Source organism: Cygnus olor, chromosome 15 (genome assembly GCF_009769625.2).
Source record: "Cygnus olor isolate bCygOlo1 chromosome 15, bCygOlo1.pri.v2, whole genome shotgun sequence".
Classification (NCBI taxonomy): Eukaryota; Metazoa; Chordata; class Aves; order Anseriformes; family Anatidae; genus Cygnus; species Cygnus olor.
The window spans coordinates 14,777,853-14,795,668 of NC_049183.1; the positions used below are offsets into that span (position 1 = coordinate 14,777,853).

Below are 17,816 nucleotides of genomic sequence, written 5' to 3' on the forward strand. Positions count from 1 at the left end.
CTTCCAGGTCGGGCATGGCTCTGGCTCTGACTCAGACCCCAGTTTGCCAGCAAAACCCTCTGGCCATGCCAGCACCGTGGGGCTGGGGCTGCCAGCTCCAGGGCAGGAGGAGCGGGGTGGGAGATCGGCATCGTCGTGCCCAGCCACGGGTGAGCTGGTCCTCGTGTCTGCGAAGCCTCCGAGCTCCAGAGGCCTTTGTCCTGCTCAGTGTTTTCAGTGATCTGAGATCCTTTGCTCCATTAACCTCCCCAGGCAGGGCCTTTCTGAACATCCCCACCAACACCTTGTTGATACCAGGTTGGTTTGAAGTGGCAGCTTGCGGCTCAGGTTGGAAAGAAGCTGCCCAGGAGAAAAAAAATGGGGCAGGAACCAAATTGGGGAAGGTGCTGAGCCGGGCACCAGATGTGCTGAAGGGGGGCAGCATCTGAGCTATGCTACGGTGGGGCACCGAGGGCACTTTTGCTGCAGTCGCCTGCACAAACAGCGGAATAACTGGGCTTCAGAGGGGAGGTTTGGCCTTGCACCATCCTTTTTTCCCCCCATAGCAAATGCTCGAGATGAAATGAGACTGAGAAAACTTTTGGGGTGGATGCAGGCAGAGGCTGAGCTGCCGCAGGTAGCCCCGACCCCGGGCCAGAGCGCGTTTGTTTTGCTGAGGTTGTTTGGGCCAAACAACGAGTAGCAGAAACAAACACCTACAGCAAGCGTGCGATAAACATTTTCTGCGTGGTTTGAATTATCTGTGACTTTTGACCCCAGATTAAATGTAGTGTGTAACTGGTGGTTATGCATTGAGTCACCCGAGCAGGCTAATCGCAGGAACCCCCTGTTCTCCAAACAGCCTGCACCCCGCGGGTGCCGACTGCCGGCCGCTCACGTTTTCTATCCGAGGCACCCTGTGGGTTTTGCATCATCCTTTTAATTCAGTACTTACAAAGCATTTTTTTGTCCAGCCGGTATCTCGAGCTCAGAACAAAACAAACCCAGCAGCGCCGTAAGCAGGCAGCCCAAGGCAGCCAGATTCCCCATGAAGTTTTGCCTTGATGCTCAGCCGCTCTGTGACTGCTCCAGTGTCTCGTAAAGGGCTGGGCTCACGCTGCAGCGTTTTGCTCAGCAGGAAAGGTCTCTCCTCTCCATCAGCAATTCTCCTGAAGCGCGAAGAAATAGCCTTTTGACTTCTAGCTCTGCGTGTAATTTGGGTGAAAATGAGCATCGGGCTCGGAAAATGTTAGTGGGAGGTGGTGGGCAGGGAGATGGGCTCGCCATGGGGATGCTGCACAGTCCTGATATCCCCTGGCCATGCAGAAGGACTCGGCACAGCTTCCCCGAATGTGGGGCAGAGCAGGGTGAGGGTCAGAGAATTATAGAATCAGAGAATCACAGAATATCCCGAGGTGGAAGGGACCCACAAGGATCATTGAGTCCATCTCCTGGCTCCACACAGGTTGACCCAAAAATACGGACCATACTACTGAGTGCCACCCGGCACCAGGGTAACCTCAGGCTGTGGGGACAGATGCTGGTTCATTTCAGCAGGAATAAATCACAACTAAACCAACCTCTTTCCTCCTGCAGCAGCTCACTGGGCGGTAAAAGCCCAGTGGGAAGAGCGTGACCCCGGCGCAGGCTGGCCGTGCGTCCCACCGCACTCCCGCAGAGCTGCCCCAGAGGCGTTTCAGCACCAAAGGCTCTTTGTATCGGAGGCCAGCCTCTGTCCCCGACTGTCCCAGGAGGGATGCTGGTGACGCGGGAGGCGGGGGACGCCTCTGCCCCAGGTTCGAGAGGGGACAGCCCTGTCCCAGCTGCCCAGGGGATGGTGGTCCCCAGCGGTCCCCCAGCCAGAGCCAGGTTTGGGGTGACCCCGGTGTCCCAGCACCCTAGCTATCCCCAGCTCCTTGCTGGTTGGAACTGGTGCGGGTATTGGTGCTGAGCTTTCACTTGCTCGGCCAAGGTGGTTCTGCAAGAATACAGAAACGGCTGGAGGGGAAAATCCACGGCTTGGTAAACAGAGCTGAGCAAGGCAGACCTCTCACCCGGGAGGGCAGGGAGGAGGGAAGGGAGCGTGGAGCCGCCCGGGGGCACCCAGGGCTGGATTTCAACACGCAGCAGAAGACAAGGCACTTCTGTTGGGTTGTCTGGGTCCCGAACCTCCCCGCTGCTCCCCGGTGCGGGGGCGGCTGTTTGGTCTGGCCCCAGAGCCCCGCGCTGATAAGCAGGAGCTGAGGAGGAAGCGAGAGGTGGCTGAGTGCTGGGGGGAATGTGTTGGGGTGTGGGGGGCATCCGGGGATGCTTCCCTGTACCCCCAAGCGGGGGAGGGTGATGGTGCAGGGAGCAGAGGTGCCCAGGGCTGTGCAGAAGCACGTTTGGGGTTTATCGGACACCCCAGGGCTGTGCCACGTGGCTGGGAAACGGGGCAGGGGGTGCCAGGAGGGGTGATGGCCCCACGGCCCCATCACCCACACAGAGCTGCCTCTGCTGTGGTATAAGCCCATGTCCCAACTGGCTCCGCTCCGATGGGCTTCCCCCATCGCCTGCACCCACCCATTTCCCTCCCATGCAGCTTCCAGGCATTTTTCGGGTGTCCCAGGCCCTGGATACTCAGTAGCCCCTTATATCCATGGCTCCTCTGCTTTGTTTTAGTGCTCAGCTTCTTTCCCTGAGCACGACACCAGCTCACCCCGTGCTGCCTTCTGCTCACCCGCTGTTCTCCCAGCGGTGCCATCTCCTTCCGCACCCATCCTGGACAGGAGAAGAGGAGCAAAGCTCTCCCAAGACACCAAACCAGAGGCAAATATTTGCGCTTTATCAACTCATACTTGTTCCTCCCGATGAGGGATCAAACATTTGCACCTTGTGGCCCACCCTATGGATACCACCTCGGTCCCCAGGGGACATCTGTCTGCCCCCAGGGTTTTGCTCCCCGTGCTGGGTAGGGTCAGGCCGGGACAGCCGTGCTGTTGGGTCCCTGCCGGCCACGACGGCTCCGTCCCGCTCCACCTCCAGCATAAATCACGTCTGGCCGTAAATCCCCGCCAGCCTTCAGGGACCCGTCCCCGGGGAGGGCCAGGGGTCAGCCGTCAGGCAGCGAAAACAAAGACCTTGTTTTTGGCTGGCGGGGCTGTGATCCGGAGACACAAACAAGAGCTGGCCCTGCGGCACCTCGCTGCGGCACCAAGCCCTCCGGGCCCCGCGGGGCTGGGGCGCAAAGCCTCAGCTTTCGGACGGATCAGGTCCCTGACCTGCCTTGGCACAAGGCACAAGGGACATGGGACAAGGCGTGAGGGACGAGGGGCTCAGCACAAAGCTGGCCAAACACCACGGGACCCACGAATGGCCTCACATCGGCTTCAGTGCCGTGGCACAGACAATACACTTGATTTTCCGAGCGAGCTCCTGAAGTCCCCGCTGCTGAGGTTACCTGGGAGCCTTGCTTTCCTTTTGAACCCCGTGCTTCCCTATCGAGACAGCTGCAGAAAGCCTGAGCCTGTGCTGGCTGCTAGGAATTTGCCTCTCACCAGGATTAATCAGCCCCTGCATATCGCAGGGCAGCTCGAGCGGCTCCCGGGCGTTATCAGTGCCCGCAGCGCTGCTGGGAAGTGCCGGCCAGAGCTCGGCGCAGACGGTGGCTCCCAAACACGGGGACGTGGCAGGGTTCAGGTGATTTCTCATCAGTGGTCGGCTCCACAACCTCCTACGGGAAGGCAGCGGGTTGTTTTCCTACCTGTGGGTGTGGGAGGTTGATAAGGAGGCGGCCGGGAAGCAGCGAGCCGCCTGGGGCTCCTTGGGGCAGGCGGTGGGTGACGGTCAGGTATCCACTGGCTATGGGGGGATGGAGGGATTTGCCTTCTCTTCTTAGAAATACCCCTTTCCATACCAGAGGAAAAAATTCCCCTGTCATCTGTCTGCTGCCCGCCTTGTGGCCACGGTACCCAGCAGTAAACTGGTGCCAGTCCTGTGCTCCCCAGGGACATCATCCAAATTTTGGTGCTTCAGGGCTGCACTGTCCCTAATTCCTGTGACTTGAAGGGCCTCAGGTCCCTGGATAACCCCATTTCCCAGCCCTCTTTTTCCCCGTGTGACGATCATAAGCTGCCAGCCCACCGCCCTCCTCTCCCTGGCTGCATCCCCAAGGTTCAGGGACTGCTCGGAGGGGGGGCACGAGCAAGGTTTGAGGGGTGAGACAAGGCGGGGACCGCATTCCTTGCACGCTGGTGTTCCAGCTGAGTGCCCCCTGATGCCAGGGGCAGCGGGCACGTGTCCCACCAGGCAGCGGCACGGCCGAACTCGCTGAACTCCCCGGGCACGTGAGCCGCGGCCGGAGCTGCCGGCGCTTCCCCCGAAGGCTGTCCCATGGTGGGACCCATTCGGCCCTGCCGCCGGCTGAGATAGGGGAGAGCCTGTCTGCAGCCCTGAGCTGGAGCTCTGCCGCCGAAGGACAAAATGGGGCCGGGACAAGGGTGCAGCGAGGCCGCCCGCTGCGCACGGGGTGCAGCATCACAGCCCCCCCCCCCGGCGGCAGCCGGGCCGCTGCGATGTCCTGGGAACATCCCGAAGGTCCCGTTCCAGCTCCTGAACTGAAAACAAAAGTGCGGCTTGTTCCCGGCCTGTTTTCAAAGCCAGGAAGGTCGGGGCCGCCAGAGCCCTGCCAGGCGCGGTGGCATTGCTGGCTCCGACGCCACTCGGCGTGCATGGGGAGCAGCGCGGGGACCGGCACGTGCCACAGCCCAGGTGTGCTGGGGACACACACGTGGGAACACTTCACCTGCCCCCAAATGCAGCCAGCTCAGGGCGGTGCATGGCAGTGAAGCACCAAGTACCTGGAGGGGCCGGTGCTGCTGACATCCAGGGCTTTCTGCTGGGGTGGGCAGGGGATGAATGCATCAGGTCCATAGGGCAGGAACAGCTCATGGCCCTGCTGTCGGCACATCGGGCTCTGAAACATCCCCTCGGCCCTGTGCCGGGTGCCTGTGTGTGTTGTCACCTGCTCAGCGGAGATTATTAGCAGAGAAAATCGTTGGGCACGGAGACAGGAGCTCAAGGGACAAGGCAGCGACTCTGTCACCTGGAAATCAATCCCAGACATCCGCCCTGGCTCAGCTTCCTCGAGCGCCGCTCGATGTGCCCGTGCCCTCTGTCCTCTCTGCCGGATTCAACCTGGAACAGCCAGAAGGAGAGCAGGGCTGCGCGTGCAAAGCTGTTCACACATCCCGATATCATCAGGGACAGTTCTGCCGTGGACCCCGTGCCTCTCCCTGCCTGCCGTGCCGGGACCACCCTACCCAACTGCCCCAAACCGTCCCTGCGAGCACCCTGCATCCCCAAGGCAGCTTTGCATTCCTGCTGACTCAAGCCGAGAGCGCACTGACATTCGTTTTGACCTTTTGAATCACAAGGATGTTCTGTCCTTCCCAGCCAAGTACAGCCTGGCCACCCCGTGGGTGGATTATAGTGTATATACAGCGGCTGTAAGTACGGATCTGGCACCGGGGAAGCGTGCACGCGCGTGGGCTCGTCTGCCTTCATGTGCATGGGTGCAGCGGTGCTGGGATGAGCATGAGGAGCATCCTCAGTGCCCAGCTTCCCTCCTGGGGTGCCAGGGTGGATGTGGCACAGGGTAGGAAGGAGGGAACGGTGGCAGGAGAGACACCAAGTGGCTGGCTTGGCAGGGGAGCCACAGATGAGCCCTCGAGCAGCCACCCCCTTGCTGCCAGCTCCAAAGGCTGCTCCCAGCTCCCTGAATTTTCCGTCTTCCAGCTAAATTGTGCCTTTTTTTTGAGAGAACATCAAGAACCACAATTAGGATGCAATGTGCAATTAGCCCTAGTGGCTATCAGGGACAGTGCTCTCCCTCCCGGCTCCCCAAAATCCAGCTCTGGGCAGGAGGCTGTTTCAGTACAAGATGTACCCCGACCCCAAAAGCTGGGAGCGGGAGCGAGCTGATAGGAAGGCAGCACACTGCAATTCCCAGAGGTGTTAAATATGGTCACCGACAGAACAGATCGATGGGGCTAAATGAGCATCTTCCTCTCTCGAGCATGGCCCCTGCACACACAAAATCCTATTATGTAGGACAGCAGCCAGGCAATGACCGGGGCCGAGAGCAGGGTGCAGGTTGTACGGCTCATATGGGGCTGGGGGAGCCATCCCCATCACTCTGTCCCTATAAACCCCTTCCCCTTGCCCCAAGCCCCGCTGGAGGCCAGGCTCTGCCACGTGGCTGGCTCCAGCCCAGGCTGTCCCGGCCTGGATCCAGCCACCTTGCAGCCCCATGGCGCCGGGAAGGCTGGCGGCTTTGTGCTCCCAGCCCGGATGCCCTGCTTATCTCTCCCTTCTCTTAGCCTGACACATTTTTTCCTCTCTCTCCTTGCCTAACCAGTCCATAGGACTCTTATCTCAAGCCGTGAACCACCCTTTCCCAAGGCATTTTCAGCAGCATCCTTTGCAAACCCATTTCCAGGGGGTTGTGCATGGCATTAGGGGCTCAAGTGACAACCTGGCAGGAAAGCCTTTTTGCTTTTATGCCACGCTGATGTCTCCAAACCCCTTCCTGAAGCCAAGGCAGGGTGTAAAACAACCCCCTTCTCCTGGCAAATGCTTCCAGGCTTCTCAGGCTTCCTGCAGTTGGCCCTGCCTGGGAGGTGGCTGGTGCCCAGGTCCTGCAGAGCACTTGATGGTGAAGAAACCAATGCCCATTTGGGGTTTCTGCCCTGCAGCTGGTCTGTCTGATGCCCAGGGGGAAGGGGGCTGCTTGCCCCATCCCAGGTGCATGCACATCCATGTGTGTTCACGTATCCCCAGCCCTCTGCATCCCACAGGGTCGCTGTGGTGTCTGGGTGAGGGAAGGGCACTTTGGAGACACGAATCCCCGGGGATTTGGCTGTATTTCATTAAAACGCTGGAAATCCCACATTTGCATGCCCTCGTGTCCAGGCTGCCCTTTGGAAACCATCCCTGGCCCATGCCTTGCTCCGAACCATGCCAGCAATGCAGCGCTCAGCGGGGGCTGCTTGGTGCTGCAGCTTGGTTCAGGGCAGCCAGAGCCAGCCTGATTCAGCCTCTGCTGGCTCAGAGGAGCTGCTTTCCACCCCAGAAATAGCGGCTCGGATGATGCTCTCTGCAGCTGGGGATGACGATGCAAAAACTCGTTATCCAGCAGGAACAATTAGAGCAATTATCCATGCAGGCGCTGCACGATGCCGGAACGGGCCGGCCGGCGGCCAGCTCCCGAGCGCAATCCCCGTGGGGCAGGGGAGCAGTGCCCAGCCCTGCCAGGAGGAAGAGCACACCAAGCAGGAGCACCACGAGAGCCTCCTGCAACACCAGGAGGGGCCATTCTGCATGGGAAGGACAGCCAGGACAAGGGAATTGGTTGTCTGGAAGCCGAATGTCACTCTCTGATGACATTTGTTTGTATTCGGATTAAGGACGGAACAGAAGGTGGTGCTAGGGACCAAGCTGCCTCGCGTGGTGCTCCTGCCTCCCTCCTTGCCAGGCTCCATCATGGGAGAAGTGGGGCTGGGCTCAGCTTTTTCTATTTATCTATTTAGAAATGGGCAGCAGCCGGGGCTGGATCGAGCCCTGGGTACCTGATGGGCACCAACCCCAGCGGCAGCTGCCGAGCAGGGCTGCAGGGCACATTCCTCTGGGGGCAGAAATCAGACTTCTGGCTGAGAAATGCCCATGGGGAAAACGCGTAAAAGGGCGATTTCTCAAATTTCTCAATTCAGAACAAGGAAGGCTTTTTGTTTTTCCCCTTGACATTGTTTAAAAACCTCGTTTCACTGCTGCTAGAAGTAATCCCTGCTCCCTGCCGGCTGCTTGGAGCCAAAATCCCAAACCAATCCCAGGCAGATAAACAACCCCTCCCTGAATAAATCAGAGTGCAGCCAGGCTGGAAGGAAAGCATTAGGGCAGGTTTGGATGTGGCTGGGTACTGGATCACCGGCCGATGCCCAAGGAGTGGCTGGGGAGAGGGGGTGGGAGCTGGAGGAATGTGGGGAGCGAGCTCTGGGGGAATGCGGGGCATTTTCCATTGAAAACTTTATCTCTGGCAAGCGTGCCACCACATCCTGGGCTTGTTTGTCCTGCAAGAGCAGCGAACTTCGCAGGAAAATATAGTTACCTGGTCAGCAAAGCCTGATAGGCTTTGTTTATTAGCGGCTAAATATTAAACCCTCGGCAAACAGGGCTGGGTGATACCCCTCGGGGCCGGGAGTGGGGCTGGGGCTGTGGGGCCACAATACGGTGCTCCACAGGCTGCCAGCCCTGGGTAGCAGCAGGAGGAAGCCTCCCCAAAATGCTGCTCTCAGCACGGCCTCAGAAATGTACCTTTCTCCAGGCAAGGAAAAGGAGCAAGCAAGGTTGTATAAAGATTAAAAGGTTTCTTGCTATGGATGGGGACTTCTCCATCACTGAACCTCCCGGTGCCTTGATTTGCACAGGCAGCGTGTCTCCAACCACGCCAGTGCTGCCCCAGAAACCCACTGCTCCGGCACATCAAACTGCGTCCTTCAAGGCTGCCTGATTCATCTCGCCGAGCCTCTGTAAAATTTGTTTTCAGTAATCAGGCCAGTGATACCAAAACGGTATTTGCAACTGAAGCAAAGGACGGGCCTAAATCTTACATGGTGTCTCTGCAGCAGTGCCAAAACAAAGTCCAAACAAACCCATTTCCTCCCCCCATGTTTTAGGTAACCAAAGAGCAGCATTTTGATCTGCTCAGACTCTTCATGGAATGGCTTTTCCTGCCGCGCTTGAAGGGAACCTGACAAACACATCAACAAAGCCTGACCCACTTTAGCAGAACAAGAACGACACCAAGAAAGGGAGCAGGGATTTCAATCAAGTCCTTAATGCAGTCCTATTAGCACGTCCCTGCTACACAGATCCGGATAAATTGATCCTGACAAGTCTTTTCTCCGAACAGGGCAAGAATTAAAACCTGCACCATGCCAGTGCAGGGCAGTGCTGCCCTGGGACCCACATATCCACGTACACAGGGACGCACACATATATACTGTCCCTCTCCAGCTCCTTTCCAAAGCACGGTGTGTGCAGCTGGGGTGTCAGGAAGCAATCCTTGCCCACGCTGGGTGCTGGGCGCTGCTGCAGGCTCTCGCAGTGTTGCTTCGAGGCTCTGATTGCATGTCGAGAGCTCCAAACGCCGCCGCCTCACGTGTTTGGCGGCACGTGTTTTGCGGCTAACTCATTGTTTGCAAATAACAGCAAGGACACTGCTGAGTCAAGCACGCTGCGGGCGATACCAGCAGGGGCCCAGAGCTGATTTTGCCCAGTGGTACTGGGCACTTTCCTCTTTAGGGGTGGGTTTGACACCCCCAACTCACACTCCAAGTTCTGCGGGGTGAGTTTTGCCCCTTTGCACTTAGTGAAAATTGAGGGTGGGAGGCAGCAAAGCTCAGAGCTGCCTGCACCAGGAGATGGGCCGGGCTGGGGGCTGCGGCCGGTCTGGCTGTGTGTTTTCCTGGATCCATGTTTCTGCGTAGCTGACCTTGTGCAAGAAGCTCTCCGCGCTCTCCTTGCCCACGCGCTGGCTTGGATACCTCCCCCGGGGGGGACTGCAGCCCCGGCAGGCCCCCGCGTTTGCTCAGCGGTGGCGTGGCATCAGCGAACATCACGAGATCGCCGGACACTCCCCGCGCCCTTGGCTCGTCCCCCTTCTCCCCCCCGAATTTTGGTGCACTCAAGCTCTGGCCTTCACGGCCGGGTCAATGCCCTGCGGCTCTGACATCCAACCCGGAGCCACAACCAGCTGGGCTAAGCCTCCTCTGCCTCAAATTTTCCCCACACGCTGGGTTTCCTTGGATGAGGAGGCCACTCTCCTCGAGGGTGGCATCTCCTGGGCCATGGGACGATGGCCTTCTCCCCAGGGCAGCCCCAGGATGGGACATTGCCGAGTTCCCCTGGCAGTGGGTGGCTCTGGTGCTTCAGATGTGTTCGGATGACGCTCAGCTTATGGCCCCCTCATTCCTGGCAGCGTCCCTCAAAGAACCAGGGACACCAGGGCCTGAAATGGGCCCAAATTTCCACCTGATCAAAATTAGGGGGATGCTGGCCAGGAGTTTCTGCAGGCTCGCAGCCACAACCCAGCAAAAAGGGCTAATGTTCTTGTGCTGCTGACCACAGCCACGGGCTGCTTGCCCAGAGGCCGACAGGAGCTGTAACTTCTTATTCTTATCGCCCCGTGCCAGGTGGCCACAACCCTGACAGCACCTCCCTGACTTTGCGCTACAGACTTATCCCACCACAGCAGCTTGGCAGGCCTTTAAATAGAAAATTCGGGTCGACAATGTGGTACCGGGGCAGGATGGAGAGATAAAGTTTGACACAATGATAGCCACGTAGTAAAAAATGATAACAGAGCTGGTGGCGATCGCACTGCGAGCTCCAGATGGACGGCAGAGAGAGAGGGGCCTGGTGAAATGCCAGACCATCCTCATAAAAATGTCAGGTCATTGTAAGGAAACATTGGTGAGAGGCACGGAGCTGCATGGTGCTCTGTTAAATAGCCGGTGGTAAAACTCCCCCAAATTACCTTTGGAAGCAGGCATGAGATGCAATTTGTATAGAAATGACAGGAAAAAAAGAATAATATTAGCATTGCAAAGAAACAGGCAATAAGAGGCTCCAGACAGGCTTTATTTGATCAGCTGTTTTTTAGGATAACAGGTTAACCAAATGTTTGGGCAAGCAATGAGCTTATGTGATAGCTTCAAGATGTGAGAGATCAGATGGTCTGGAGACATCTGCACATTTCAGAACCTGGATGTCCGGCAAGTAAATTATACAAAGAGCACAATCTACATACTGATAAAAAACAGGAAAATCATTTGCAGTTTGGGTTTATTACTAAATCTAAGGGGGAAGTTATTCTTTTCATTCAATGCTAAGAATCTTTGTTCATGCTTTAGCTGCCTCACTAGGAATTTTCAGAGGTTGCTCACTCAAACCTTTCGGCTGAGGATCTGAAAGTGGGTGAAAACCAGACTGAAAATTAGGAAGATCTGCAGAGCAGTGAGAGCTCCATGAGAGAACAGCGGGAGGGCCACACACAGCCCTTCCAGCTGAGATGGAGACCCTGGCAGGATTTTAAAGTGATGTGGAGGGTGAAGATCATGTTGAGGGTGATGTCTACCTATTAGGAACTGCACTACAAGGATGTAACCCAGGCCATCGAAGAGTCACCCTGTGGGGACAAGGGTCTCACAGCCTGGAGCTCTGCAAGGGCAGGTGAAGATTAGGGCTGAGGTCCCCGCAGTCCTCTCCAGGGCTGTGGACACACCAGTCATGGTAGAGGCAAGAGGTTGACACTCAAATTGTGACCACACAGTCTCATCTGATCAATTCACCAGCATGTTTGGTAATGGAGGAGCCAGTGGCACCACTTCCTCACTGCAAAACATCTTCTTTCTCCCCTGAACTTGCCATGAGACATGACAAGTCCCAAAGGATGGGAATGGGTCACCTGGAGGAGCTGGAGGAGCTGTTCCCATGAGAAAGGGAAGGTGCGAGGCAGGGACAGGGCTGAATGCCACCGAGATAAAGCTGCATGTTCCAGCTGCTGTGGGAACACGTGAACCAAAATGGGAACTGAATGGCACAAAGAAATGCTGATTGACAGCGCTGTAGTTGTGTTTGAATGGTATCTGCATGTTGTCACCTACCCTAATGACTGCCTGACTCACCCATCAGAGGCAGGCACCCAGCAGCCTAGCAATTAACCACACTCCTCAATAAAGTCAAGGGGAGAGTTAAACTCAGCACGGTACAGAAGAAAACGACCCCTGTGAGGCCGAATTGAATCTCGCTTTAGAAAAGCCCATAAAACAACGTGCAGAAACGAACCTCTCTGCTCAGCCCCACGCAAAGGACGCAGCATCCCGTACCTCCTGCCTGGCTCAGTCAAGGACCATAAATCCCACCAGCCTTCCCACAGGGATCTGCTCAGCAGGTCCTGGGCTCCCCGGGGCTCCTCGCACATTCCAGCACCGGTGCCCAAGCTGGGATCTATTCCTGACAGTAGGAACAAAGTGAACAATTGCATCTGCTATATTTAGAGCAAGCAGTCAATACTCCACGTGTACAAATGGTTACCAGCATTCTCATTTGATATATAAATAGCCCCTGTTTGCTTTTCAAAAGAAATTGCTTTAAAAAAATAGAAAATTGCCTTCCCAGTCATCCTCAGCCTGTAACTAACTGATGAGCATGGAGGCCTATTTCAAATGAAAAATTATGTATTTTCTCAAAGCCAGTCCAGGAAGCAAAACTCGTGATTATGGCTGGCATTATTATTGCTGCAAACCTGTGTATTGATAGAGTGGTTTAAACATGGCAGCAGCAGTTTGCTGAAGCAAACTCGGAGGACCGTGGTACTGAGGGGCACCATCCCCGACCTCCTGGCTTCCAGGCAGGGCACCCTCTCCAACCACCTCCTTCACCTGCAGGTCAGGCATGTGAGAACCTCATTTCTTTCCCCTCTCCCAGCTTCACTCAGGTCCCAGCCTTGGCACCAGATTTCTGTCTCTGTCCCTCCAGATTCCTCCAGTTTTAAGTCCCAGCTCTCTGCCAACGTTTTTCTTTCCCTCCAGCAGATATACCCAGTGCTTCTTCCCTCACACAGAAAGCCAGCTCATGTGTAGGCATCTATCTGTAAGGTGTTACAAAACAGCTCGTCAGCCACCTCGATGCATTGTCCTCAGTTAGGTTAAAGTTAAACTAAGGACAGCAGTTAATGAAAAAACACGGCAGAAAGCTGAGATCTTATGGACACAACCAAACCCTGCTGGGGTAGAAGAGTGCAATGGTTACTCATTTAACACAGAATAACACAATTCCTCCCGCAAGGATCAGCGGGAAAGGCAGGGATGCACACAGGCTGGGGACACCCCCGATCTGCTGAGGGGCTGTGAGCTGTCCCTGGGGGGTGATCAGTGTGGACTGCGGGGTGTAGCGCTGGGAGAACAGACCCAGACCCTGGCATAGGTTGGGTATTAGGAAGAACTTCTTTACCGAAAGTGTTGTTAGGCATCGGAATGGGCTGCCCAGGGAAGTGGTTGAGTCACCACCCCTGGAAGTCTTTAAATGATGTTTAGATGTTGAGCTTAGCGATACGGTTTAGTGGAGGACTTGCTAGTGTTAGGTCAGAGGTTGGACTATGTAAGCTGCTGTCATTCTGTGACTAGGTGATCTTGGAGGGCTCTTCCAACCTAGGTGATTTTGTGACTCTGCGACAGGCCCGGATCCAGGCTTGGGCACGGGGCCTTGGTGCAAGCCCCAGCGCACGGCCCCAGGCTCAAACCCAGGCCCTGGCGCAGACCCCAGGCTTCGGCCCCAGGCCCCGGCCCCCGGCCCAACTCCAGCCCCAGCCTCCAGCCCCGGCCCCAGGCCCCAGCCGAGCCCGAGCCCCAGCGCAGGCCCGAGCCCCGGCCCATCCCCGGCCGAGCTCCGCCCCGTGCCGTCACTGCGCGGCGCCGCGGCCGCGGGCTGGGGGCCGCCATGGCCTCGGGGGGCGCCGCCGCCCGGGCCCCCGCCGAGGAGCCGCCATCGGCCGAGGCCCCCGCCGAGCAGAAGCCGCCGCCGCCTCCGCCGCCGCCGGCGCAGGAGGAGTTCTCCTTCCTGCCGCTCGTCCACGACATCATCAAATGGTAACGGCGGCCTCCGAGCCTCGGCACGGGCCTCCCCGAGCTTCCCCGGGTTGCCTGCGGGGCGCCGGGCCGGGAGTGCCCCGGGTGGGGAGCGGGGCAGCGGGGTGCCCCCCTGCAGGGATCCTCCTCAGCCTCCCCCCACCCCACCCCCCAGCGTCTCCCCTGCCCTCTGCCTCCTGGCTGGGGCTCTGGGAAGGGTGGCAGGAGCTGGCACAGCCCCAAGCTCCGAGGCACACCCCTACCCGGGCGCTGTTTGGGTCACCGAGGTGGTGCCCAGGTGCACTGCCCGGCGCCAACACCCAGGAGCAGGAGCAGTGCACTCGTGCTGGGTTATTGCTCTGCATAGCCCCGCTGTTTGGCTGATAATGGCCTCAGAAAGTACAGGCAGTCCCGGAGCAGCAGCGCAGTCCGTTCCTGGGGTGTTGTAAAAAACAGGATGGCTTCTGCAGCGTTACGGGTTGAATCGTTCTCTTCCTGGTTCGAGATCGGTGCTTTAGGGGTAAAGGCGTTTGCAAAAGGATCCTGAAAACTGGGGTGGTTTTGGCCTAGGGTAGCCCCATCAGAGATGAGTTCCCAGCAGGACCATGGCACTGCTGTGAACATCCATCCAGGGCCCTCTCTGTGCTCTCACTGGGGCATGGAAAGCACACGTTCCCCTGTTACCAGCTATGGGACCAACTGCCCTTTCCCTGCATGCTTATATGGGGACTGAGGCTGGTTTGTTTCCTGCTGGTGTTTCACTTGTACCAAACCTATCTGAGTGCTGAGAGAGGCTCACCCATAACGACTGCACCGTGAGAGCCGTGGCAAGGAAAGACAAAACCCCCTGCCACACCAGTCCAGATGCAGGGCAGGCGTGAGAACACAAACCCCGGCCTCAGTTTCCCCACTGTGCTGCAGCTCCCCGAGGCTGACCCTGCCTGATCTGTCCAGACCACAGCGGGGAGGTTGAGCCCATTGCCAGCTGCATCCGTGTGCATAAGCAAAGCGGGCAGGAGCCCTGGGCAGAGACCTCCCAGCCTGCTATTTGTCACCGAGCAGGTCGTGGCGACCTGCAGGTGACAGTTCCCAGGATATCCTGTGCCCTGTCCTGCTGAGCCGCCCACTCCCACTACCCCGCTACCTCCACCAGGCTGGCACCTGGCTTTTCCTGGGCGGTGTGAGCAGATACAGCTGTGCTGAGCGGTGCTGCAGGCGCGTAGGGCCGCAGAGCCGAGCGGTGGGATGTGTCGCCTCATGTCCCTGACAGATGGCAGACGTATTATCCTTTAACACTGCCACTAGACTCAGAGCCCAGCCCTGCTGTTTTGACACTGACTCAGCCCTGAAGACACCTCATCACCAAGGTGACTCGGTGTTCAGGAGCGATGATGTATCGTGTAAATTTGCTTACACTCAAGGCCACGTGCTCTTTCCTGTCGTTTGGGTCCCCGAGAAAGTTTTCCCAAGCAGGGCTTGCTGTTATTTTCACCCTTGTACAGACAAATGGCATTGCTTGTGAGGGCCCAGCGCATGGCTCTACCACTAATCGGTTGTGCTGGTGTAACCAGGAGCCCCAGGCGGGATGTGGTGGAGTGATACCAGCGAAGGAATGCTGGGGAAGCCTGTGAGGGGTTTAAAGAGCTCTGTCCTTTAAGGGAGGTCCTAAATGTGCTCCTTCAGCACAGGCTGTGGCTGGACATTGCGTTTAATCCTGGGTTATTGCAGGTGGCTGAATCTCTGCTCTTCCTCTCACCTCTGTCCATGCCCTCAAAGAGAGAGTCGCTTCAGTGTCTTGATCCAGCAGGGAAATCACCCAAAAATTAAAAAAAAAAACAAAGACAAAAACTGAAATAATTATTCCTTGGATCAACCACCTGGACAGACAACCGTCCGTTCTCTAGGTGTAGGTAAGGGAATAAGCCTCGGAGAGTCCTGGACGGCTCTTTTAAAGCCACCCTGCAGCTATCATGGATTAAAGGCAGTGTCAACCCATCCTTCCTCAGACGTGCAACGTGTATGTGTGCCTGTATTTTTCCACTGCCGACCTGACCGTAAATGCCTGCATAATGGGGATACATTATCGTACCAGCTGCAGTTTTATTTAGAAGAGAGTAATGAATATTTTGTTCCGACAGGCTTTTGAAATGAACAGGACCATCTGGTTAAAAGTTTTGCTCTCAGCCATGTCACGATTCCCCAAAGTCATAATCAAGAACCTCTCAGCCCTGGTCATGCCAAGGAGGTTTATTTTTAGGGCTGGCTATTGAACGGGCTCCCAGATTTCAAAGGCCGTTAGAATCCCGCTTTCACTATTAGCAGGCGCCCTGGAAGCGGAGACTTGCTTTCGCCTGGAATCGTAAAACTTCTCGCTGCTGCTAACAAAGCTGAGGCAGATACTAATGAGGGTTTGAGGGCAGACGCTGCCTCAGACAACACTGATCCTTGAAAAGCACAGAGCTGGCTGCAGAAGCAATTGTGCTGCTCTTAAAAAATAAGCTGTCACTTCTCTTTTATTAGGTATACATCCCCAGAGAGTCGTTCTAAAGCTCCAAAGTACCATTTTCTCTGCCATTGGACACTCTCTGATACTTTGGGGAACAATTTCCATTTTCTGCTGTCAAGCTGTTTGACTGCATTGATTTTTTGGATTACTTCAGCAACAGGTCACAGGCGAGCCTGAGATCTTTTTTCATAGGTGCCTACACACAACACACATGCATAATCTTACTGTCCCTAAAGAGAGATACCGAAAAAAAAAAAGAGTGAGAATTTAGCCTATTTTTTGGTAATGTTTTAAAGCTCTAAACCAGCTCCTGACCAGTGGAATGGGACCTAAGGTAACTGCATTGTGTGCTGGAAATTACCAGGAAAACAGTTTGTCTCAGAGGCTACCCAGTCCGTTTATCTATCTGTGGTTATTTTATCGGCAGAGGTGAATTAGGTGTGTGTAGCTGGATACCAGGAGCAAAAGTTTCCCAGTGAATTCCAGTTTAAGCCTTGATTACACTGGAAATGGCAGTCCCCACATCGGGCTGAAGGCACCTTTCCAACAGCAGGCATGAATAGTGTCTCTGTTTTCTCTCCTCTGCAGCATGGACAAGGACAGCCAGGATGTTCACCAGGTGCTGAATGAACTCAAGAACAAGTTCCAGGAGATGAGGAAGCTGATCAGCTCCATGCCCGGCATCAGCGTCAGCCCGGAGCAGCAGCAGCAGCAGCTGCAGAACCTGCGGGAGCAGGTCCGGACCAAAAACGAACTGCTGCAGAAGTACAAGAGCCTTTGCATGTTTGAAATCCCCAAGGAGTAGGAAGGGAGCAGCTCTGCTCGCAGGGTCAGGGGTACTTCTCCTGGCTGAACAGAGAGAAAAAGGTGTCGGAAGTTTACTTTTCTTTCTTACGTGCATTTTTTGTCACATTGCTCTGAAGTCGTGTCTGTGGATCACAGGCATGTGACAGCGAACCAGAACAGTTCTTGTGTGCCTCACATAGGATGATTACGGCGGTGTCTTCGCGTTGATCTGCTGTAGGACTGTGTGCATTTATATATGCATCTCTGGTTTTTCTCTCCATGTGTGAGTTTGTTTTTTTTTTCATTCAAGCAAGCAGGGGGCATTGTGTTTTCTCCTCACTAAAGGTCAAAATACCTGCTGGTTAAGTCGAAAAGGAAAAAGGGGGCATTTTCTGCATTTTTTTTCGCTTCCGAATGGACAAAAGCGGCCAAACATCAAAAGGGAGCATAAGAGGGAAGCACAAGCTGTTTGGCCCTGCTGCTGGAAAGGGTCTCTGGGGCACTTTGCAGTTTGTGTGTATAAAAGAGGAATGATTGCTCTCAGTTAGTTTTGTATGTCCCTCTCTGTTTTTAAACAAGTGGTGGTTGTGTCTGAGATGAGTCAAGTAAAGATTTAGAAACTCCAAACTGCCCCCGTTGTGTATTCACTGAGCGCATGTGGGCTGAGCAGGGGTAGGACTTGGGCGGTACAGAGGAAGTGCGTAGCCTGGGCCCAGCTCCTCTCTCTTAACATCACTTTTTTGGAAGGGGGGTGACTTGGGAAAGCAAAACGGGCTGCCAGGGGAGTGGATTTCAGCGTGCTTTGCGTGTGTTGATCCCCCACATCTGCTTGGGAGAGCACAGCTTGTAGGCAGTACGCTGGGCATCTTACTCCTGAAACA

The 17,816-nt window shown here is 55.9% G+C and overlaps 1 protein-coding gene across 1 annotated transcript; it reads left to right on the forward strand.

Moving 5' to 3' along the window:
- Positions 1–13,489: 13,489 nt before the first annotated feature.
- On the forward strand, positions 13,490–17,562 carry MED9 (mediator complex subunit 9). Its single transcript, XM_040574780.1, has 2 exons — positions 13,490–13,664; positions 16,738–17,562. The coding sequence occupies exons 1-2, from the start codon at positions 13,516–13,518 to the stop codon at positions 16,952–16,954; spliced, it is 366 nt and encodes a 121-aa protein (XP_040430714.1). The 5' UTR covers positions 13,490–13,515; the 3' UTR covers positions 16,955–17,562.
- The last annotated feature ends 254 nt before the right edge of the window (positions 17,563–17,816 follow it).

Coding starts and splice junctions, on each gene's coding strand:
- MED9 (XM_040574780.1), top strand. CDS start 13,516: ATGGCCTCGGGGGGCGCCGCCGCCCGGGCCCCCGCCGAGGAGCCGCCA. Junction 13,665..16,737: donor GTCCACGACATCATCAAATG/GTAACGGCGGCC, acceptor TCTCCTCTGCAG/CATGGACAAGGACAGCCAGG.